The 21043-nt window shown below is 31.7% G+C and overlaps 2 protein-coding genes across 3 annotated transcripts; one reads left to right on the forward strand and one right to left on the reverse strand.

Annotated features, from left to right (window-relative positions):
• Nucleotides 1-3565: 3565 nt before the first annotated feature.
• Nucleotides 3566-8234, reverse strand: LOC124848452 (uncharacterized). The gene is made up of 3 exons (XM_047326129.2): nucleotides 7701-8234; nucleotides 6044-7124; nucleotides 3566-4044 (listed from the first exon to the last, which is right to left on the reverse strand). The coding sequence occupies exons 1-3, from the start codon at nucleotides 8066-8068 to the stop codon at nucleotides 3754-3756; spliced, it is 1740 nt and encodes a 579-aa protein (XP_047182085.1). The 5' UTR covers nucleotides 8069-8234; the 3' UTR covers nucleotides 3566-3753.
• Nucleotides 8235-15375: 7141 nt separating this feature from the next.
• Nucleotides 15376-19330, forward strand: LOC124848454 (Nop53 protein). Of its 2 annotated transcripts, XM_047326131.2 has the most exons (12): nucleotides 15377-15683; nucleotides 16429-16601; nucleotides 16773-16809; nucleotides 16902-16927; nucleotides 17037-17117; nucleotides 17216-17326; nucleotides 17467-17558; nucleotides 18072-18191; nucleotides 18274-18396; nucleotides 18595-18661; nucleotides 18760-18833; nucleotides 19142-19330. In XM_047326131.2, the coding sequence occupies exons 1-12, from the start codon at nucleotides 15515-15517 to the stop codon at nucleotides 19146-19148; spliced, it is 1080 nt and encodes a 359-aa protein (XP_047182087.2). In that variant the 5' UTR covers nucleotides 15377-15514; the 3' UTR covers nucleotides 19149-19330. The 2 variants fall into 2 exon arrangements, with proteins under 2 accessions (XP_087947886.1, XP_047182087.2); XM_088091760.1 differs by lacking the exon at nucleotides 19142-19330 and having other exon boundaries at nucleotides 15376-15683; nucleotides 18760-18837.
• Nucleotides 19331-21043: the final 1713 nt, after the last annotated feature.

A 21043-nucleotide genomic window follows, 5' to 3' on the forward strand; every position in this document is an offset into this window, starting at 1 on the left:
TCTCACCACATGTATCAATCTTCTCTATTTGAGATTGAAAGACCATTAGAGTGTTAGAATAACCCCCAATGTTGAGCTCCCTGCATTCATTCTAAAATACTTAAAACCATACCGAAGGAGTTTCCTGTGGGACCCATGTTACCAACCGTGAAACCATACTTATAACCATATATTATCACATTGTATCCAAACATTTACATACATCAAATACATACACACCTCAAGAATAAATCACCATAGAATACTACAGATATTTCTACACCATCCTCAAAGTCAAAGCATAGCTCAAAGTTATCATAAAATAAATAAATAAATAATCAAAACAGGTTATGGATTACTCGTTGTGCAAAAATAGAAACAGTGGGTTCTGCTTGTTCACTTCTCGTTTAGTGAGACTTTCGCTCAGCTATAAGTGTTCTACTCACTCAGCGGGGAGCTCGCTCAACTAGACTGCATAATTCTGCAACACCAAAACTGCAGAATTTGCACCCCTCAACCACTCATGACCTATTATATGCATCTTTCTCATCTTCTAAAACTCCTAGATTGTATTATACACTCAAATGGACCTAAACAAATGTATCTAAACCAACCTAAACTCATTTTAAAGTGGTTGATCACAAGATTCCAATCCAAAATTAACTAAAACCTCACTTTATAGACCCAAATTGGATTCTACCATTTATAGCTTATTTTTAAACAACTTAGGGACTCCAACAAGTCCCAAATGACTTACTAACATCCTCCAAAATGATCATTTAAACACATAACCCGAAATTCAAATTCTTACTAGTCCAAACCCTCAAAAACTAATTCTAAACCAAGTTAAACTTTACTTATCAACCACCAAACACTCTTACATCAAATTTTCTCCATTTCAATGCGTAGACAAGTCACAAAACATCTCATAACAGACCTCAAATGGCTCAAACCAGTTTACCATCCTTCTCTCACCATTTCACTATCTAAAACATCTTATTTCCTTCAAAACACTTACAAACTTCAACTATAAACTCAACTTTCACTATAGCTCGTATTTCAACCTCCAATATATACCCAACAAATCTCAATCTACCTCATGACAGTACCTAAACAATGGTCCACTCTCAATAGCCTCTATTTCTCAAACTCACCCTTGAAAACCTTTCCTTTTTAGGCTTAAAACTCAACAATGTAATCATTTCTCATCACAACCACTTTGAACTCAGTTTCTAACAACAACACAACTTCACCAATCACATTCATGACAGTATAACACATTAAGATCACACAAATACAGTTCCTCTCAACATCATACCATCCAAATTAACAATTAAACACACTTATAAGACATCAAATCATAATAACTTCTTCAAAATTAACAAGAATTCCAAGAGATACCAAATTATTAATATAATCATAACTAAAGCAAGAATCCTAGCTTTCCTTACCTCTCAAATAAACTGCCCAACTCTAAAAACGCTTTGCCCATTACTTGAACTGTAGGGAATACCTAGACGAACCTATAAAACACCAAATTGAAAACGGACAAAGTCCTTAGAACTCTAGATGAACCAAGAACGAGTAGGAGAGACATGATTACACATGCAACAATACAAGATTCCTCTAAAACAGATTTGGAAACGGAAAGAGAAAAAGGAGTCAAAACTTACTTGCTATATTGAAGAAACTGATCGAGTAGAAACGTAGACCTCGTTGCCATGATCGATTAGGTACCTCCTGATCGTCAAAGAGATGACTCGGGAGTTAAAACTCTCAGAGAGAAGATAGAGAACTCTAGAAAAATGATTTATAGAGAGATTATACGTTTTAAAATAATGAAAATCATTTATAACAAAACTATTTATAATAAAATCATTTAACGTTAAAATAATCGAGTCTTACTACTTTTAGACTACAACTACTTCTAAAATACCATTATGGAATTTTACAATATATCTTTTTCAAATTTTATTGTTGAGTTTTTTTTTTATCGTAACTTGTTGGAATCAAATTTTTGCACTTTTTAACTCCTTTTTAAAGAAAATGTTACATTGAGATTGATTTTTCATATAAAGTTAATGTATGTGTGGTGATTTGATTTGTTTTTAATTTTTACTACTATAGTATGTTGACATAATTACACTCATTTGACATAAATTTTTTTATTGAAAAAATAAAAATAATATTTTAAATTAGTGTAAAAGTATGTCAAAAGTAATTTTTCATAATATTTATTATAGACTTATAAATAGTTATGAAAACAATAGGATATAATAATATTGAAAATTTTGAATTGAAAAGTGATATAAGAAAGCTAAGAAAAAAAATATTTATAATTTTGCATAAAATAATTAAAAAATCATTATATTAGTCTGAATCCATCTCATAAATAATATGGAAATGGAAATTAAAACACTAAAAACAAATGGAATGAAAGAGGGTAAATAAATAAAAATGCTAGGGAAAAGGTTACTAAATCTAGAGCACTTGAGAGAATAGATGATATAAAATATGAAGTTAAATTCATATAAACTTGAAACCAGTATTTATAAAATTATAAATTTAATAAATTATTAACCATAAAAAATATTATAGACAACATTAGCATTTAAGGTAGACAACTTTCTCATTTAATATAGCAAACTATACAAAATAGAAAGGAATAAAGCTTACCTCTATAAATTAAAAATATCTTTCCCCCTAAAGCCAAATCCCTCACTCCACTATAAATCCACATTTGCAATTTATATGAATAGAATAGATTCACATTTTCATAAATCTTTCATACATAAAAAAACAAAAAAGTTTTTTGACATTGTCAACGGATTCTTTATCCTAAATTCCTAATCGCCGTGTAAAGAAATGCTCTGTCCCATGCACAAGATTTCAGGTTCATGCATACAAAAATAGTAGAAAAATGTAGTAATTTGAGGAATCTGGTTCATGTTCTACAGATCAATTCCATTTCAACTTTTCCATCAATAGGCTCAACCATGGGAACAGATGTGTGTAAATATCACTGTGCCCGGCACTTGCAAGAAACACGTCACTTCGTTCTTAAAGGGTTAGATTATTTCACCACTAAGGAAACACAAGATCAAAAGGGACCCCTTTTTGATACCCTTTGGATAGCCACTGCAGAAAAAACAAAGGAAGAACAAACAAAGGAAGAACCAACAAAAATGACCATTTTAGCAGGCCCCAGAAAGCATATTCCTCACAACATTATCCTAGTTTTCACAACATAATGCTCCTAGATAACCTCTTATAAATGTTAACCTCGTTGCAATAGGAAAAACTTGATGGTAATAAGTAGCATCAGCTTTCATTATTCAAACGTTCAAGATAAGAACTTACTTTAGAATTAAGAAAAACAGCACAAAAAAGGGTACTCATGTCTGAATTTTAAGGTTTCGTATTTGAAAAAAATATTTCATGCTGAAAGTAACCGAATGTTAATCCATATACACCATCCGAAGTAAAACTAGTTTAACTTACTTTTATTTTGAACTACTTAGTAAAAAATATCAGTACTTGGTTTCTGTTTTCTCTATTGTAATATATTTTCATTTTCAGACAATCATGAAATGGAAAACAGTGTGATTATGATGACAAAGACATTTGGATTTGTCATCAAGAGATGACAGTAAATACAAGATTGTGAAAAGCAGAAAATTTACATCTTCATTACTGCCATAAAAGGGGGACACAGGTCATGTTTATCCATGGACATATCATTTCCTTGTCCATGAACTTGCTATATGTGGAAGTTTATCTGTTGTTGCAGTTTGGTCGCAGCAATATGGCTAAGATTTCAGAGAACTGAGGGCGTTTGGAAGGGGCGTTGTTCCAGCATTTTGTCATAATGTATTTTAGAGTTTGTTGGCAGTCTTTTGGGATTTCTGGTCTAAGGCCACAGGCAGCAATGCCCACTGCTGCTTGAACAGGTGAAAATGAAGAGTATGCTGCCTCACCAGTTACCATTTCCCAAATTACCATCCCAAAACTATACACATTACTCATCCATGACTCTGTCACATTCTCTGGGTCCCCTGCTATTATCTGTTCTCAGCCCAACAACAAAAAAAGGTAAAACTAGTGAGTATGAAGACAATGAAACTGTTGTCATGTTTAAATAAAAAAGAGAGAGTAAATAGTGAATGCACTGAATGTGTAAAAGATTCATCTAACTATATAGACTGATATGTATGATAAATTTATTGACTTTTACTATAGTTATCTTAAAATTTGTGCAAATGATGATTTCTAATTAGCTGAGAGTGTAAACATTATACACTGATAATACATAAAAAATGAACTCTAGAAAATGTGTACTAAAAAACCAAAACCGTGATAAATAGTCTTTTTCTCTAAAAATAATTAATCACCAGTTTTCATTTTTTAAGAGAATAACATACATCTAAAAGTAAAAAAAAAGAGTCCGATAAACATCAAAAGGACACACATCAGTTCACAACTGCACATGTATTCTAGTGGCAACTTGTCATATCACTCATTTGTGTGGTTGTGCAAGATGAATGTTTGTCACCTACACACGTGAACTGGTGTGTTTGTAAGTGATGTGTAACGAGATGACTTGATAATAAAGTATGACAACCAACTTGTTTATGGACAACAACCAAATAATCACTCTTGTGAGTGAAAACTTTTACATGTCTTTCTATTCAGTTATCACTTTTTCTCTTTGAATGAATGGCTTTAGTGGATAGCTTTTGTGTGTGTTTTTCTGCCTGCACACGAGGTGTGAGGGCTTTGAGAGTACCCTTTATCAGTAGGACAAAGAGCTAGAGTGCTGGGGCAAAGATCATGCTAAAGGCTTAAAGCCTAAGGACATGCGGGCTCCAGCAAGGAATTAATTCTGGTATAATAGGCATCACACAAGCACACTTATTTTCCTAATCATATGCACGAGTGCCCATATAAAGGTAAACACAATAAAGTGAAAGGAAAAAAACAATTATTAGGACATGTTAGGCATGCTCTAACAATGATGCCAGGACAAGTGACGTAAAGTTTCTTTTAAATGTAGGATAGTTCAGCATTGCTTTACATACAATGGATCTAAACAGCATTCTCTTAGACAACAAAGCACACAAAAGTTACTCTAAATTGCCTATAGTTGAACATCTAGTATGTCATTTTCAAGGTGTACTGAAACATGAGGAACAGACAAAAAAGATAACAGAGCTAAAACACTTTAGACTGGAATTTGTCACCGAACTAGATAGTGTGTATATGAGGACAAATAGAACGAGAGAAGAAAATTCAAACTACAATTTGATCTTATGATTATACATTACTTTTGCTGAAACATTATTTAGGACAATGAAAAGATTACTGGCACTAAACTTAACAATGAAATCAGTAATGACATAAACTGTTTGTTCAGAGTAAGAAGGGAAAGAGAGAAAGGGCTGAGTAATTGCTTGTGTACTATGTGCTACAATGTTGGTTCGTAGGTAATGTTCTAACATTCTTATAGGAGTACAGCAGGTTGGCCAAATAAGCGTAAAATACAGAAAATCTTTTTCTTTTCCATGTTGAGTAGATTTCAATCTTATCAAATCGTTGAGAATAAAGATGGTGCATATAAATTTTTTCATGGATTGAGGAAGCATAGAGCGAATCCATGAGCATAGGATATGAGCATTAGTATTTTTGCACCTATGTTTAGAAGAAACAGACCATTCCGTGTCAAAAGATTTTGTTTAGCAGTAGGTAAAAAGCATAGAACGCATTTTCATCCATCACCTTACCTAAAAGCCATGAGGATTTAGGTTAGGTGTGTAGGTCTAGGTACTGTTGAGAAGGAGGGACCCTATCTTTCAAAAAGGATAGATACCAAATTGTGATCTAATTCTTCACTTTTTATTTCTTATAAAGAAAAGGTTGATGGTCAGCTGGAGAATATTACGGACTATGCATGGCAAAGACACTACAGAACTACATATGACTATGGAACATATTCCTGAGACCAATTTTACGCAATTGAAACAAGAATTTTGATGAATAGAACGAGTGAGAATGAATAGGGACAAACCTCAGGAGCTAGCCACCTATAACCATCAGTTTCATACTCCATAGCTTCTCCAACACTTTTGCAGGCAGTGACTATACCCATATCTCCCAAGCAAGCATTCCCATGCCTATCCAACAGAATTCTCTGTGTATTAAGGTCTCTATATGCAACACCGTGGTCATTCATAAACTTGATCCCTTCTGCCACATCAACTGCAATCCTCACAATATCCTTATTCTGCAGCTTCTTGTTCTTCAACATCAGGTCATGAACAGATCCACCTTCCATGAACTTGGTCACCACACACAGCCCATGATTATCATCCACGCAAATACCGCAGAAATGCAGAATGTTCCTATGACCACAAGTCATGAGTTCCAGCAGATCCTTGTGGAGCTCAAACTCGTAAGAATTCCCTTTATCACACCCCTTCAGCTTCTCAATCCCAACCCTCTTCCCCATATAAACACCCTTGTACGAATTTGGCCCAATCTGCTCAACAAACTCCACGCTATCTGAGTTCAACAACCATTTCTCAATCTCATCCCCACCTGACTGTATGGTCTGCCATTCATCCACTGACACAACGAAAGATGAAGAAGGCAAAGGCACCTGAAGCTGAATCCTTTGACTTGAATTCTCAAACTCCTTTCCACGGTAACCATCACCGTATTCTTCTTCAATCTCCACAAGATCTCTCCCTTTAGAATTTTCCTCCTGGCACCCACAGAGCCCGAAGGGGAGCTTCACAGCACCAGTTTTAGGCTTCTTCATTGCAAACTTTAAAGCATTTTCAACCCTGGTCCTCACCAACTTATCATGCCCAGACTGAACCACAAGAAGCACAACTCCCAAGGTGAAACCCTTCTTCTCAAAGATCTGCATCCTCTTGCAGCAAATGGAGGAACTATCCAATGCCCCTGACATCGCAGGCCAGGAAATCGGAGAGTTGCAAGCAAACGTGAGCTTCAGAGCAGAACCTTGAACCTCGTCATCACAATCTTCTTGAATCAAAATCGCAGGCTGGTCGGTCTCCGAAGCTTGCTCCATCAACTTTATGTGAAGAAACACGTCCTTCATATCAAACTCAGCCTGTGCATAACTGCAACACGTCGAGAGAAAAAAATCTTGTTAAAACCAAAAAAAAAAAAACAATAAAAAAACACCCATGATTCCACAACCAGTATCTGTTGTGTCTTTTAAGTCGCTTAAAGCTCAAACTACTTTGAAAAAAGTCCACCACCGCGATTTTAGCACGACATCCAGGTTTTTAAAGTATCTACAACTTCAATTGCGACTGCATCGGTTGCATTTAACCACAGTAAATGTGATAAAAAAAAAAAAACAAGATGGCAGCCACAATTTAAAACACTGAGTGAACTCGGGAGGGTGAGGCATGAAAAATAACAAAACCCACGACAAAAAAACGAAAAGCGGAAACTAAGATCAAGCATTGATACGACAAGATCGAAACTTGACAAAATGGGCGACTGGCATCAACATTTTCAAAAACAACCCAATCCCAGTTCAGCCACAATGTCAAAGTTTCCATCCACGATCAGCTCCAGACACATCAAAGCGTCCAAACGCACAGAATTTAGAACTTCCCCAGAACACCATAAAAACCGAAACTGCGAGTAAAGATAAAAAACTTTGGGCCGCATTAATTTTCTGGGACCTGAGGGGCAAGGAATCATAATGCTTGCGAATGTTGGACATAAGTTTCTCGGGGAGTTGGCTTCCGGGGTAGAGCTGAGTGAGGTTGCGAACGACACTTCCCCAGGCAAGTTTCCGCGAAGAGGCATCAGCTTTGGAGGAAGGAGGTGAATCGAGGTTTAGCGAATTTCTGAATGAGGCTATGGCTTCGGAGACGTTGCGGGTGAGCTTCTGGAACTTCTTGTGGACGTTGGGGATGGAGGAGGGGTCTTTAGGGGTGGAAGCCGGGCCTTCAGATCTGTGATGGGTACGCATGAGAACCTGCTCCACCGTGTCATCGTCGGCGGCGGAGGTGGCGCGGCTGGACCAGCACTCTAAAGCTGCAGCCATTGTAGGATTGGGTTGAGAGAAGAAGATGGTGGGTGGAGATGCGGAGAGTGAGTGATGAGGAGTAATAAATGAGTGTAATCATTTTGCAATGTAACCGCCGGATATTTTCATGACAACTTTTTTAGGTAAATAAATCACTGAACAAACAAAGGAGGAAAACAAAAGGACTTTCTTTCAGTGCCATTGCAACACAATAACATATGCTTTTCAACTATCTTCATTTCTATTTTAACATAGTGTCTACTATTTAACACTTTTTTACTCACTGTTTTTTTACCAAGTCTAACAACATAGAAAAACATGTTCCATGATTCAGGAGTCATCATATGGATTTCAAGAGAATTTAATGGATTCATCCTAAATGGTTTTTATTTATTGAATAATAATACTAGGGTAACTTATTTTTTACAACATTTTAATAATATTATTTATGTCATTAGTACGTTGATATTTATGATTATTATTATTAATTGTAAAGTAATTTTGGATCAATTATAAAATGATATGTAAATGATGTTAAAATATTATTAAAAAAATATTGTGAGGTAGATGATGTTAAAATGTTGTCAAAAACATATTGTGAAAATATTATTATCCTTATTTATTTTACTTTTTTGGAAAAAGGGTTTTTTTTTTTAAAGTGTGTTCATTTTAATTGTTGTTTTGGGTTGACGATTTCATTTTATGTTTATTTGTGTTTCATTTCTCGTTTTCAATTAACCACGTATGTGCCTGGATTGGAGTTTAAAGGCTCTTATCCATGTTTTAAATATGAAAGTTAAAGTGAAGTATTTTCAACTTTGAGGTATATTACCGAATCAAATTTAATTTAATTTTGAATCAATTCCAATATGCATCATCCATATATATAATAATAATAATATTTTTCAATCTAATTAATATTGTGTTTGTTTAGGATGAAAATATTATTAACAAATAATATTGACTACTATGTTTGGATATATGTATTTAAAAGCAATATATGATGAGGTTATGAAAAATGGAGTATTTTTTAATCTCTTTTAAATTCAGCTGGGTGAACATTTGAAAAATACTTTTTTTATCCTTACTGTTGTTGACGTGCATGCATCCAAGTGATTCTCTTGAAGTGGAACCTATTCCACCATACATCTAACACAAGTGGAAATTGATTCCTAGGAAGGCGTAATCGATTTCAGCTAAGTATAATTGATTCTAATAGACAATGTAACCAATTCTAGCATTGCAGGAACTCGTAAATTCCAATAGACATCCCAATGACTTAAAATCAATTTCCTAACTCTGTCAACAGTTTCACTTTCAAGTCAGAGATAGTAAAAAAACCAATTTATTGCTCCTGAAAAATAATTCAATTAAAAAGCGATTCTGTCAAACTAGTTGAACATGTTGGCTTTAGATTTGATCTTAAAAGTGTTAAGTTTTATGAATGTCAAATTCTAAGGGTGCAGAAGTCATGTTTGGTTGGCTGCATGTGGAGAAATAAACCTATATTACAGTTACCATAAATTTATATCAGGAAATAAATATACTATAAGTGCTTTTGGATTATTCTTCTCCAGCCTTAACCATATTCGTACTTTTCCTCCAGTGAACAGAAAACTAAGAAATTAAGATAAGAGGATAAAATGTTTGACTATATTTTTTAAAACATACTCTTCTTTTCTGTATTAATGTGAATATTATTAACATTTTTTTATTTTTTAATGCTAGTTTGGGTGCTAATATTTATTAAATTTACAATTTTGGTTGTTAACTATTTTTTTTTTCAGCAATTTGAGTTGTGTAGTTTTTTCTATTAGGTTTTACTTTTGTGAAAATTCATTGAAAGAAAAGAGAAGGGAAGAGTGAATGCACTGATTACAGTGGAAGGTGGCAAAATAAATGATGATAGATGGTCACATTGATTGAATTATGTGGGCCCAAGGGGTTTGATAGGAGGCCTAAGTTGTTGGTATCTGGTCTGCCATGTGGCCCACATTGTTCATAAATCAATTAATAATGGGCTTTATCTGGCCCGTTAATTAGGGGAATCAATCAATTTTGTGACAAATGACTTGCTTTTTGTTTCCTCTTCGTTTTCTTTTCAAAGGGCCCACTTTCCGGACAATGAATCACTTTCCCCAATACTTTTTCAGAACAATAAATAATCTTAACTTTCAACTAGGTTTATTCTTTTGCATATCAGAAAACATTTTTAATTATTTATTGCAATATTGTTTCTGAAAACATCTTTGGTTTTTACCTCTAATATGTCATGTTTGAGAATGTAAGTTTGACGTACTAGGAATGATAAATAGAAATTTAAAAATCAACGGACAGCAAAATATAATTTATGGATATTTTTAAATAATCATGTTATTGTAAAAAAATATCAATAATTTTTACTTATAATTAATATTCTTTAAATTAGTCACAATTCTTTGCCAACAAATTAAATGAATGTTTTTTTATTATAAAAATCATAATAACTTCACATAAATTGAAATCAAATATAATTTAAATACTCATTTCTAAAAAAAATCAATGCCGTAAAGTCAATTATAATAGATTTGGGATCAAAACAATAATATTACTATAAAAATAATAATGAAACATTAAGTTTTTTAATAATTTTGTTGAGATCAAAACACACAATTATCATAACTTATATTATTTAATTGTTTAAATATTTTAAAACTAAATAAAGATATTTTATTGAGATCGAAACACAAAGTAATCATAACTTATATTATTTAATTTTCTAGATATTTTAAAAGTAAATAAAGATATTCTGCCCTGGATTCTATATGGTATGTCTGAATCTTAAATAACATAAGTAGTTAATTCGAAAATCTAAAAAGAAGTGGAAAATTTTCTTTTTGCGGTTAAATTTTATTAAATAAAGTTTTAATAGTTAATATTTTCAATTTATAAATTTTTAATTTTAAACAATAAAATATACAAGTTATACAAAGTTTTGATATTTTATCAGCGTAGATTTTAGTTTTAAATAAATTATTTTAGTCTTTATAATCTGTTCTTTAGAATTCAATTTTTTAAAGATATCTTAAGGTAGATAAGCTATATTTTTTTTAAGCGATAACATCATATCATAACATTTAGTAAATATTAAATATTAATATATTTTAACTTAAGTAATATTTGATTCTTGACTAAACAATAAATCATTAATAAATGTTATATACTACCGGGCAAAATTTTTTTGAAAGATGAAAGCCAGATAAATGTTTTCATATAAACTAGAATCAAAATCAATGGGATTTATAGGAATTTTAAACATATTTTCAGATATAGATAGCTATCATATGAAAAAAAATCCACTTAAAAATCTTATTAATAAGAATTAGAAAATTTAATCTTAAAAGTTGCTTTAAATACATTATTAACCAGGTTAAGGATTTATATAATATATTTTATATATTGTATACAGTGAGATGAATCATAATAAATAAAATAAAAAAAACTCACAAACACGAGGCTTATTTCAAGAGATAAAATAAATTATTCATGTTTATTTGTCGGTATTTACAACAAATTTTCTATATCTATAAAAACCTAATCACTTAAAAATTAAATAAACCATAAACTAAGTATTAAATATATTTTAATCTTGTATATTGTAACATCCTAAAAATATAGTACAAAACTATATAATAAAATAATCACATTAATTAATAATTAAGATCAGTCTTTACACTAAAAGTCGAACGTATTTTTACGGCCGAACGGCCTTACAAAAAGAATTACCATAAACTATATAGGATAAGCAAACCTGACCGAATGGTTTACAAAATAAAATACCGAACGGTCATACATAACAAAAAGGGAAGGTGATCGAACAACTACTTTACAATAACTAGACTACTGACCGAACGTCCTACTCTTCGGTCTTCACTTCTACCTCGACCAAGTTCTCTTCTTCTAGCGCATCTTCCAATCGTTCGTCTCCTTCTGCTCACATCCACACGGATGATCATTGCAATGACAAGACGAACATACAAAACACGATAAGACAGGAACACAGGGTAAGCTTATGTAATTTAATTCATGTATAAACATACATTTTCACTAAATCATACACACAAGATATATTTCGTTATACGTTTCATATAAAGCTTAATACTAGACTGACTGTCCGGACTGTATGAAATCTGTGTAGCTACGACATTCGTGCACCCGGGTGATGTAGTAACTAGAATATACTAATCAGCTGCCACCCGAGGTTAGTCCTATCTGTCCAAAGTACCCCTAAGGACTAGGACCACCTGTCGTTCCCACACATGACCTACCATCCTCTGCGTGAGGATGAATACTCACGAAACATCAGGATGAACCGCCAGCTTAGCATAACCACATTCATACTTTACAAATTCCAATATTCACTCATGAGTCGTTCCTCCCCGGAACGCTCGTTCATAATCCAACACATTTCATTCATACCATATTCTCCTCATCTTTCATTATCAATCATCTTAGTTTCATCTTTCATTATTCATCATCTCAATTTCATCTTTCATTATCAATCATTTTAATTTCCTCTTTGTTCAAAGATTTATAAAGACACCAGATACCGAACGTTAAATCCTCACTCAGAACGAGGACGAACACTTGGAACAAGACAGAGAGGTCTCCAGTTCCATAATAGAATAAGACCGAGAGGTTTACTGTCGGGTTACGAAAGAAACCGAGTACAACTATATATCGCAAGAATGATTAGAACGAACGTTACTTACAAAGTGAGCCAATTAAATGAACTGACTCTTGAGAGTTCTAACCGAACACCGAAAGAATCATGCCAAATACTAAGGTTCTAAGCCGAAACCAAATGGATGTATACACTTTAAGACCTTCAGAGGAAAATACTTAGAAGGATTCACATTTAGAAACCGAATGCCAGTCAATGACCGAACACGGTAGAAAGAAAATTCTATTGAAGTTGGACGAACGCTATTTTCATCAAGATAGGTCATACAAGAAACGAGTACGAGCGCTTGGTATAAGACCGAGCACTACTCATTACGAGCGCTTGGTGTGAGACCGAGCACTACTAATCTTATAAATAGAAAGCTTAATAAATATAATAAGATACTATTGGAATAGTGTTTAAGAATAACTAAAATATACAAATACATATATTTACAAATTTAAGTTTTTCACCGAATACTCAGATACAACTACGCTTGGCCGAACGCTCAAGCATAGTATTACCACACGAAGACGCTCGTTCTCAACTAGGATTTTTTCCAAATGAAAGAATCCAATTTTTACCAAGGTTACTAGTATTACCGAACAGTCAAGGACCGTTCAGTGACGAACGTACACCATCATAGGGAAATTTCATATCCAGTATTCGTTCATATTCAACTCATTTCTTAACACATAGTTTCATAACTTTATACAATTCATATCATAATCAATTTTTCATACTTCATAAAATCCATAACATAGAAATTTCATATATTTCATATATCAGAAAATAGCACAATCACATGTCATTTCCAATCATCCATCACGAACGTTCATGCATTACAGTACACATACCAAATTAAATTAAATAAGCTTCCCTTACCTCTGAGCATGAACGAACGTCCTAAAGGCAGAATTAAGGCTCGCCTGACTACAATTTCTTCTACCCTCACGTTCAAAAATTCTTCAAACATCATGCAACCAGAACTTGGTTTGCATGTACCAGAGAATGAACGACTAAGGACAAGAAGAACTTACCAGTTCAGAACTCGAAACCGTTCAGTTCAATCTGAAGCTCTTGACGCTGGAAGTGCTTCTACGGTGCCTGAACGGTGATCGGAGAAGGGAAAAGGTAAGATTTCGTAGAGAGAAGGGAGAGCTTTTAGTGAGAAGGAGGAGAAATGAGAAATATCAGAGTTTTGGAGAGTGTGACGTAAACTTTCCAAAAACTCAGTTTTTCTTAAAACGAACGTCCGCTCATCTGCTGACAACTGCATTCCACTATCTGATTTCCGGATCACCTCCGCTTGACACCTGGCGTCCGTTCAGACGGTTTTTGGATGCGTTTTTAATGGTTCTGACATATATTTAGGTCAAAATATTATAAAACAATTCTAAAGTAATAAATAATTTTAAAAACATGATTTCTGAGAAGTTGTAATAAATAATTCTCAATATTTTATTATTAGAAAATCAAATTATAAACAAAATTCTATTGAAAACAAATCTCATTTTTATAAAAAACTCCAACTTTCTAAAAATTTCTTTTTAAATTTTCTGTGTTTTTTTCTACTATTCTGATTCTATCTTTTATCTCTTTTAAAATTCAAACTCACATAATATTTTTGATATAAAGGAAGACAACATAATCAACTTATTAGTTTTATAAATAGAGTAAGTTTATTTTCTTAGCTGTTCTTAAATAATTTTGATCTGGTTACATTTCTATGAATGCATTAATTTATTTTGTAAGAGATTGAATGGTCAAAAGTTCGATAATTTTTATTTTTTCCAGATTATTTTGTGTGGGTTATTGATCGTTCTAAGATAAGAGAAAGGGATAAAATCCAAGTGAACTTTTTTGCTTCTTACTGTTGTTTGCATAGAACCAAATAGGGTATGAAATGAATTATTTTAAAAGTTAATTCACCTTATATTTTAGTTTAACTTTTAAAAACTGATTTATTTATTTAAACTGTATGAACCGTGTCTTAACTTGTAGTATTAGAAAATATATTTTAAGATAAAATATTATATTCAAATAATTTATATAAATTCATAATAATCGAGAATAATTTTATTTAATTCAGCTCACCAAAATTATGTTTTAATTTATCTAAAAATTAATTAGTCTAATTCAGTTGTATAAGGTTGGTTATTATAAATGATAAGATAAGATTCGATATCAGTATAGATAAGATAACAGTATGTTTTATGAACCTAAGGGTGATTAAACAAATAATATTTATACAAAAGATATGGAAGTGGTATTTGGGAAAAAATTGCTTTTCTTTATGGTGATATAGCTCAATGTCATTCATGGTTTCAAGAGATTGCATAATATTTTTTTTCCAAGGTGTAATTGAATTCACCTTTTCTCATAGGTTATATTTTATTTTTTATATACTTACCCTTTTAATTTATATATATATATATATATATATATATATATATTTATTTATCTTTTTAAATATATTTATCCTATTTTTATGGTTATATATTATATTATTAAGGAGTGATAAATTAAGCGAGAGAAAGATAATGTTAACATATTGGGCTGGGCTTATTTTTAGGCCCGATTTAAGGAGCCTGATAACATTGCTAGCCTCTTTTGCAAACCAAGTTAACACATAAACCTCGTTTTGTTCTGCCGCCTCACGCAGGATCGTGAATTCGTGATTTTTTCCGAAAACCCTGGTCTTTGAGATTCACCAGCAAAAACTTGAAGTGAAGTGAAGCCATTGCATTGCTGCGTTGATAATGGGTAAGAAAGCAAAAGGGTCAAGGAAGGGTAAGAAGGCGTGGAGGGCTAACATCAGCACCGAAGAGATAGAAGATTTCTTCGAGAAATCAACGAAGGACGCTCTTTCTGGTGGCTCTCTTCAAGCCCTTTCTAGTGATTCCCTCTTTTATGAAGACAAGTCCAAAGGTAATTTCTTTCTCGGTTTCTCTTTTATGGGTATTTATTTTTATCGTACCCATTGGCCTGTGTCTGAAAATCGTCTTTTTTATTGTTAGTTTTTTATGTGAGTGGTCACGTCTAAAGTACACAAAACAAAAAATTGGAAGATCAACGATTATAATTATTAATATCTTACCATGATTTGCATAAGATCGTGCATTATCATATGATGTTTTCTTTTAATTTTGTTGAAATTGAGGTTTCATTATAGTATTTTTTTCGTCAAATGTTAGTTGTTAGTTTTTGTCACTGTAGACTCGAACCCACAACCTCTCCCACCATCCTTCCCAACTACATGATAGTATACACTGTAGGACGTGGTTTCTATCACCAGATTAAAGTTTAAATAACTTGACATATGTAATCGGTAGAATTTTCATTTTAATTTGAAGTCTAACGTTGACTCCACTGATTATGTATTAATTAGCACGGATTGTTCTATTAACTTGAACAAGATGGCATCCTTTGGAGGATAAATGTGATTTCTTAAATAGTATACATTAGACATATTTCTTAGTAATTTCTTGTTAAACGATACATACTACCATTCTTATTTATGTAATGGGGATTTATGTTTATAGTGCTTCTGCTTGGGTGTTTGTTATAGAAAAAAACTGTATTTTTCCATCAGAATGGGTTTACAGCTAATAGTTCTTGTTCATCCATGGATACATTGGGTTTGCCTAATGTAATGATATGATTAAACTTCTAGATCTTGCGGTGAAGAAGAAGATCGAGAAGCACAGGGAGAGAGTATTGCACTATGATAGCCTGCTACAGAAGAACCAGTTTGTTAAGCCAGTCCCATCTTCTATTCTGAAAAAGTGTTCTAAAAACCGGAAAACTGTCTCTAATGTGAAAGTGGTCAATCAAGATGATAATAAGGTCAGTATGTTGTACATTAATGCAGAAAGGAGGAGGAGTAGTAGGAGTTGGCTATGCAAATCTGTGTAGACACAAAGGGGGGGTTATTTATTTTTATTTTTTTGCTTTTCGTCTTAAACCCCATGTAGAATTTGTTTTATTGATATTACTTGTTTCTAACATATTGTTCAGGAGGATTCTACCATGTTTGATCTATGGAATGATAAAGGTACCTTCTACGTTTTTATCATTTAAAGTTTTGGTTACTTTTTGTGATATTTATCTATGTTAAACACGGTTTTATCTGATATCATCATGCAGGTGAGGATAACAAGCAAGTGAAAAAGGTATATTTTCAAGCAGTGCTGATTCTAATCTGTGAATTTCATATATCATTCTATCTTTCCTATACTTTCTGTGCTTTAGTTGATAATATGATGGCTACCTTCTTTACAGCTATCAAAGGCTACTCTCATTCCAGCAGTAGAGGTTGATCCTCCAGGATGCTCTTTCAATCCCTCGTATGAAAGTCACCAGGTAGTTTCAGAATAAATGACACTTTCCCCTGCTGTTTTTATTCTTTTTTTTGTCATGAATCTTGTTTGACAATTTTAAATTTTTTACTGTTAAACCAGGATACATTAGCTTCTGCTGTTGCAGAAGAAATGCAAAAAGTCTACAAAAAGGAATTGGGCCCAGAACCTGTGCCATTAACTGTTCCTGGTGAAGCTATTGCTGAAGAAGATGTGAGTCTCATTATCTTCATTTATATAATTATTGGAGTTAAAAAATGCGTGATACATTTATTATGCTTTATAGAGGTACTTGAATTTATATGGCTTCTGTGATTGGTTATGCTTTGTCAACAATTTACTTTTTTTGTCAGATGTATTTTCTTGATGTGGATGATGGGAATGACGATGATGATAGTAATCTTGAAGATGACGATGAAAATGAAGATGCTGGATCAGAGAAAAAGTTAGTATCATAAATTTTACTTTTGGACTGCCTTTGTTTAAATATCGTTTATGAACCACATTATATTTTTCTCCATATTTTTTTTGGCAATATGCATTACCTGTCCAGCCATTCTCTTTTATGAACTACATTATATTTTTCGCTTTATCTTCCAGTCATTCTTCCGTGATTATTTGAAGTTAGACTTTCTTTATGTTAGTTACTGTCTTTAAGTGTCTGTCTATTTGTGATCTTATAATGTTGCCATTGTGGTCCTTAACATGTACTCAGTAGTTTCTCTTGCTAATGTTGATTTTCTTTGATGCATAATATATTATACTCATTACACATTGCCATTTTTGGTATACAGTGTCTAAATTTTACTGTTTTCTTACACAATCTCCATTTTTAAATACTATTTTATATCTACATAGTATGTTTGAACCTAATAATAGTGTGTAGTTTTTTTATTTTGTGAACCAATAATTTATGGACATCTGGTGTGCTCATGTTGTTTGAAAAATCATTGGACAGGCCTATTAAAAAAAAGAGAGTGACTAAAGTTGAGTTGAATAAGAGAGCTAGGCGGAAAGAACAACTGAAAAAAGAAGCAGAAGCTAAGAAGATAAAGGAATTGTCAAAGGAAATTGATAGGTAATATCATCCCCCTTTCTCATTTCTCACTGTCTCACAACAAAAAATGATTTTTTAAGCATATTTTGTTTTCTGGTTACAGCATACCTGACATTATTCAGGAAATTGAGCAAGAAGAGGAGGAAAAGAAGAAAAGACATCTTAGGCGAAAAGTTGCCAAACAGGAAATGTTAAAGACACGCCCACCACGCATAGGAAAGCACAAGTCAGTAATCTTTTATTTTATCTTACTTTGCTTCTCTTCCACAGTTCAGTAGATGATTGGGTTGTTAACTAGTAAATCATTATGACTCCATTTGTAGTTTTGTACAATTAAATTTAGTGGAATTTCTCTTTTACTTGTGCCTTAAATGAAGTTCCATACTTTTATGAATGTTGTTTACCAATTCTATTTTCATAACAGGTTTGAGCCTGCACCTGTTCAAGTTTTATTAAGTGAAGAAATTACTGGATCAATTCGGAAGCTGAAGGTCTACTTGTGTTCTCTTGCTCTGATTTTGATTGTTATGGTATCTCAGTTTTGGTGAACATGCAAGTAAAATTTCCTATGTTTGTTTTTGTTATCTAGGGCTGTTGCACCCTTATGAAGGATCGATATAAAAGCCTAGAGAAGAGAGGATTGATTCTTCCATCAAAAAGAAGGTAAGTTCAAGCTGCTGTCATTTTGTCAAACAGATTTGGTTGAAGGATCTGCATTTGTTTTTGGATAAATATGGATTGTGTTGTTACTTTCTTCTGAGCTGTCTTATCCTTTTGCTTATTTCTGCATAGTAGGGTTTATATGATTTTACAAAAGAAATTGCTGCACAATTTTCATTTGGAATTTGATTACGATGGATCAGTGCAGTTTTTTAAAACAAAACTAATTCTTGTTTTTCATTTCATAACATTGTGTTAAGAGATATTATGCATGGAAAGATCTGATCTTATTATGTGTATTCATTGTACAGGAATTAGAATTCCCAGTATCAGCTACATCTTGTGTCACTCCAAAAGTTCTAAGGAAGATCATGTTTGGCTTAATTTTGACAAATTTTGTGTATTCTTTTTATATCAATTTAATTTAGAAAGTGAAATGCCTACATGTATTACAACAAACTTAATTATGCATGTTATAATATTAGTAAAGAATTTCTTCACCTGTTGTTTAATAATTTTAGTATATCATATCACTAACCACTTGATTTTCTTAATTATTTTGATCAATTTGAGCCTTGGCCCTGAGTAACAAAATAGCGATGTTAATCAATTTTTATATTATTGCTAACTAAAAGAAAATTTTATTGTTATATTTTTTTTCTCATCAAGCTAATTAGCAAAATAATTTGGTTCTGACTGAATTATAAGCAAATGGGAATAAACTTAATTAATAATTTGTAGTAAATTTTAGAAAATAAGGGTTTCATTATTAGCCTCTGAAGTATTAGGGAGTGAATTTTGCAAGGTGAAATAAAATGTTGAATATTTGTTATTAACTAGAAAATTAACGTTCTCATATGTGTTTATATATTAATTTGTACTTACAAAAGTACACACTTCACATTCTATAGTTGTATTCCAAGAAGAGATTACCAAATTGTCTCGTTATGTACAGTAATAACGATGTACTATATTAGTTAATGCAGAAAAAAAGATTAATTGCAAAATAATTAGTTAGGGGCAAATTTTTAAATTAAGTTAAATTATTAATAGATGTAAAATTAATTATGTTAAGATTTAAATATAATTTTAGTTCAAGAAAAATAAGTAATTTTAATTTTGGTTTTTATAGAAAATATTCTTTACTTTTCTTCCTCTAAAATTAACAATCATTATTTTAATTCTTCTAAGTAAGAATTTAGTACCTATAAAGTACTTCTATTTTATGATGAAAATAGAAATTAAGCATAAGAAAACATGGAAAAAAAGAATAAAATTTCTGATATTACTTCAAATAAAGATACAAGACATAACAAATATATAAACATGATAAGAATATACATATTAAACTACCCTTAATATATTAATATTATTTAACATTTCAATTAACCTTCATAAGAATATCTTTAAATTAAACTTTGGAAATTTTCACTTATTTAATCCAATGTCTTTTTGACAAAAAAAGTTCAATCGAAACATCTTTTAGCTACCTGGAGAAAACATCCTTAAATTAACTTACGGTAACTCTTTAACAAATCAAACAACTTTTAAATTTTATCAATTCAAATATTAAAGTTATACAATTAAAATTTTCAACTTGAACTTGAGGAAATAAACTTATAATGCTTTAGAATTTTTTTTTTGGAAATTTAAGGGTAAACATTGAGTAAGATGAAAAAAATGAAATGATATAAAAATAATAATTATTAATCCGTTTCTTTAATTTTTTTTGTTTTAGATTAAAAATATTGTCAAACTCAATTAAAATGATATCTTATCACTACTGCGTCTTTCTACTTAATTTCCTTTAAAACAATAAACTCATAATTTACTTAATTTACACTTCTGATCACAAGACACGTGAAAAAGAAACACAAAATTTGATTATCGACCCTTTGCTTACACAGTATTCACAAATTATCTTGTAATAAAGTGTAAAATTTTTCTATAAAATTTTAAATATATTTTCTAAATTTCTTTCTTAATTTTTTTTACAGTTTTATCAATAATAATGATAAATAGAAACAAGGGTCTTAAATATAGTATTAATTATATCTATAACATTATGTTAACATTTTTCTTTTACCATAAAAAAATATTTAAATTTTAAAGATTTACTGTATGTAAAAAGTACTTATAAGGGTGACATTTAAAATTTTAAATGATTTACCCTATGTTAAAAGTACTTCAGCTATTTTACTAAGACAGTTGAT

The sequence above is a fragment of the Vigna umbellata genome, chromosome 1, assembly GCF_029865625.1.
Source record: "Vigna umbellata cultivar VRB3 chromosome 1, Vumbellata_1.0, whole genome shotgun sequence".
NCBI lineage: Eukaryota > Viridiplantae > Streptophyta > Magnoliopsida > Fabales > Fabaceae > Vigna > Vigna umbellata.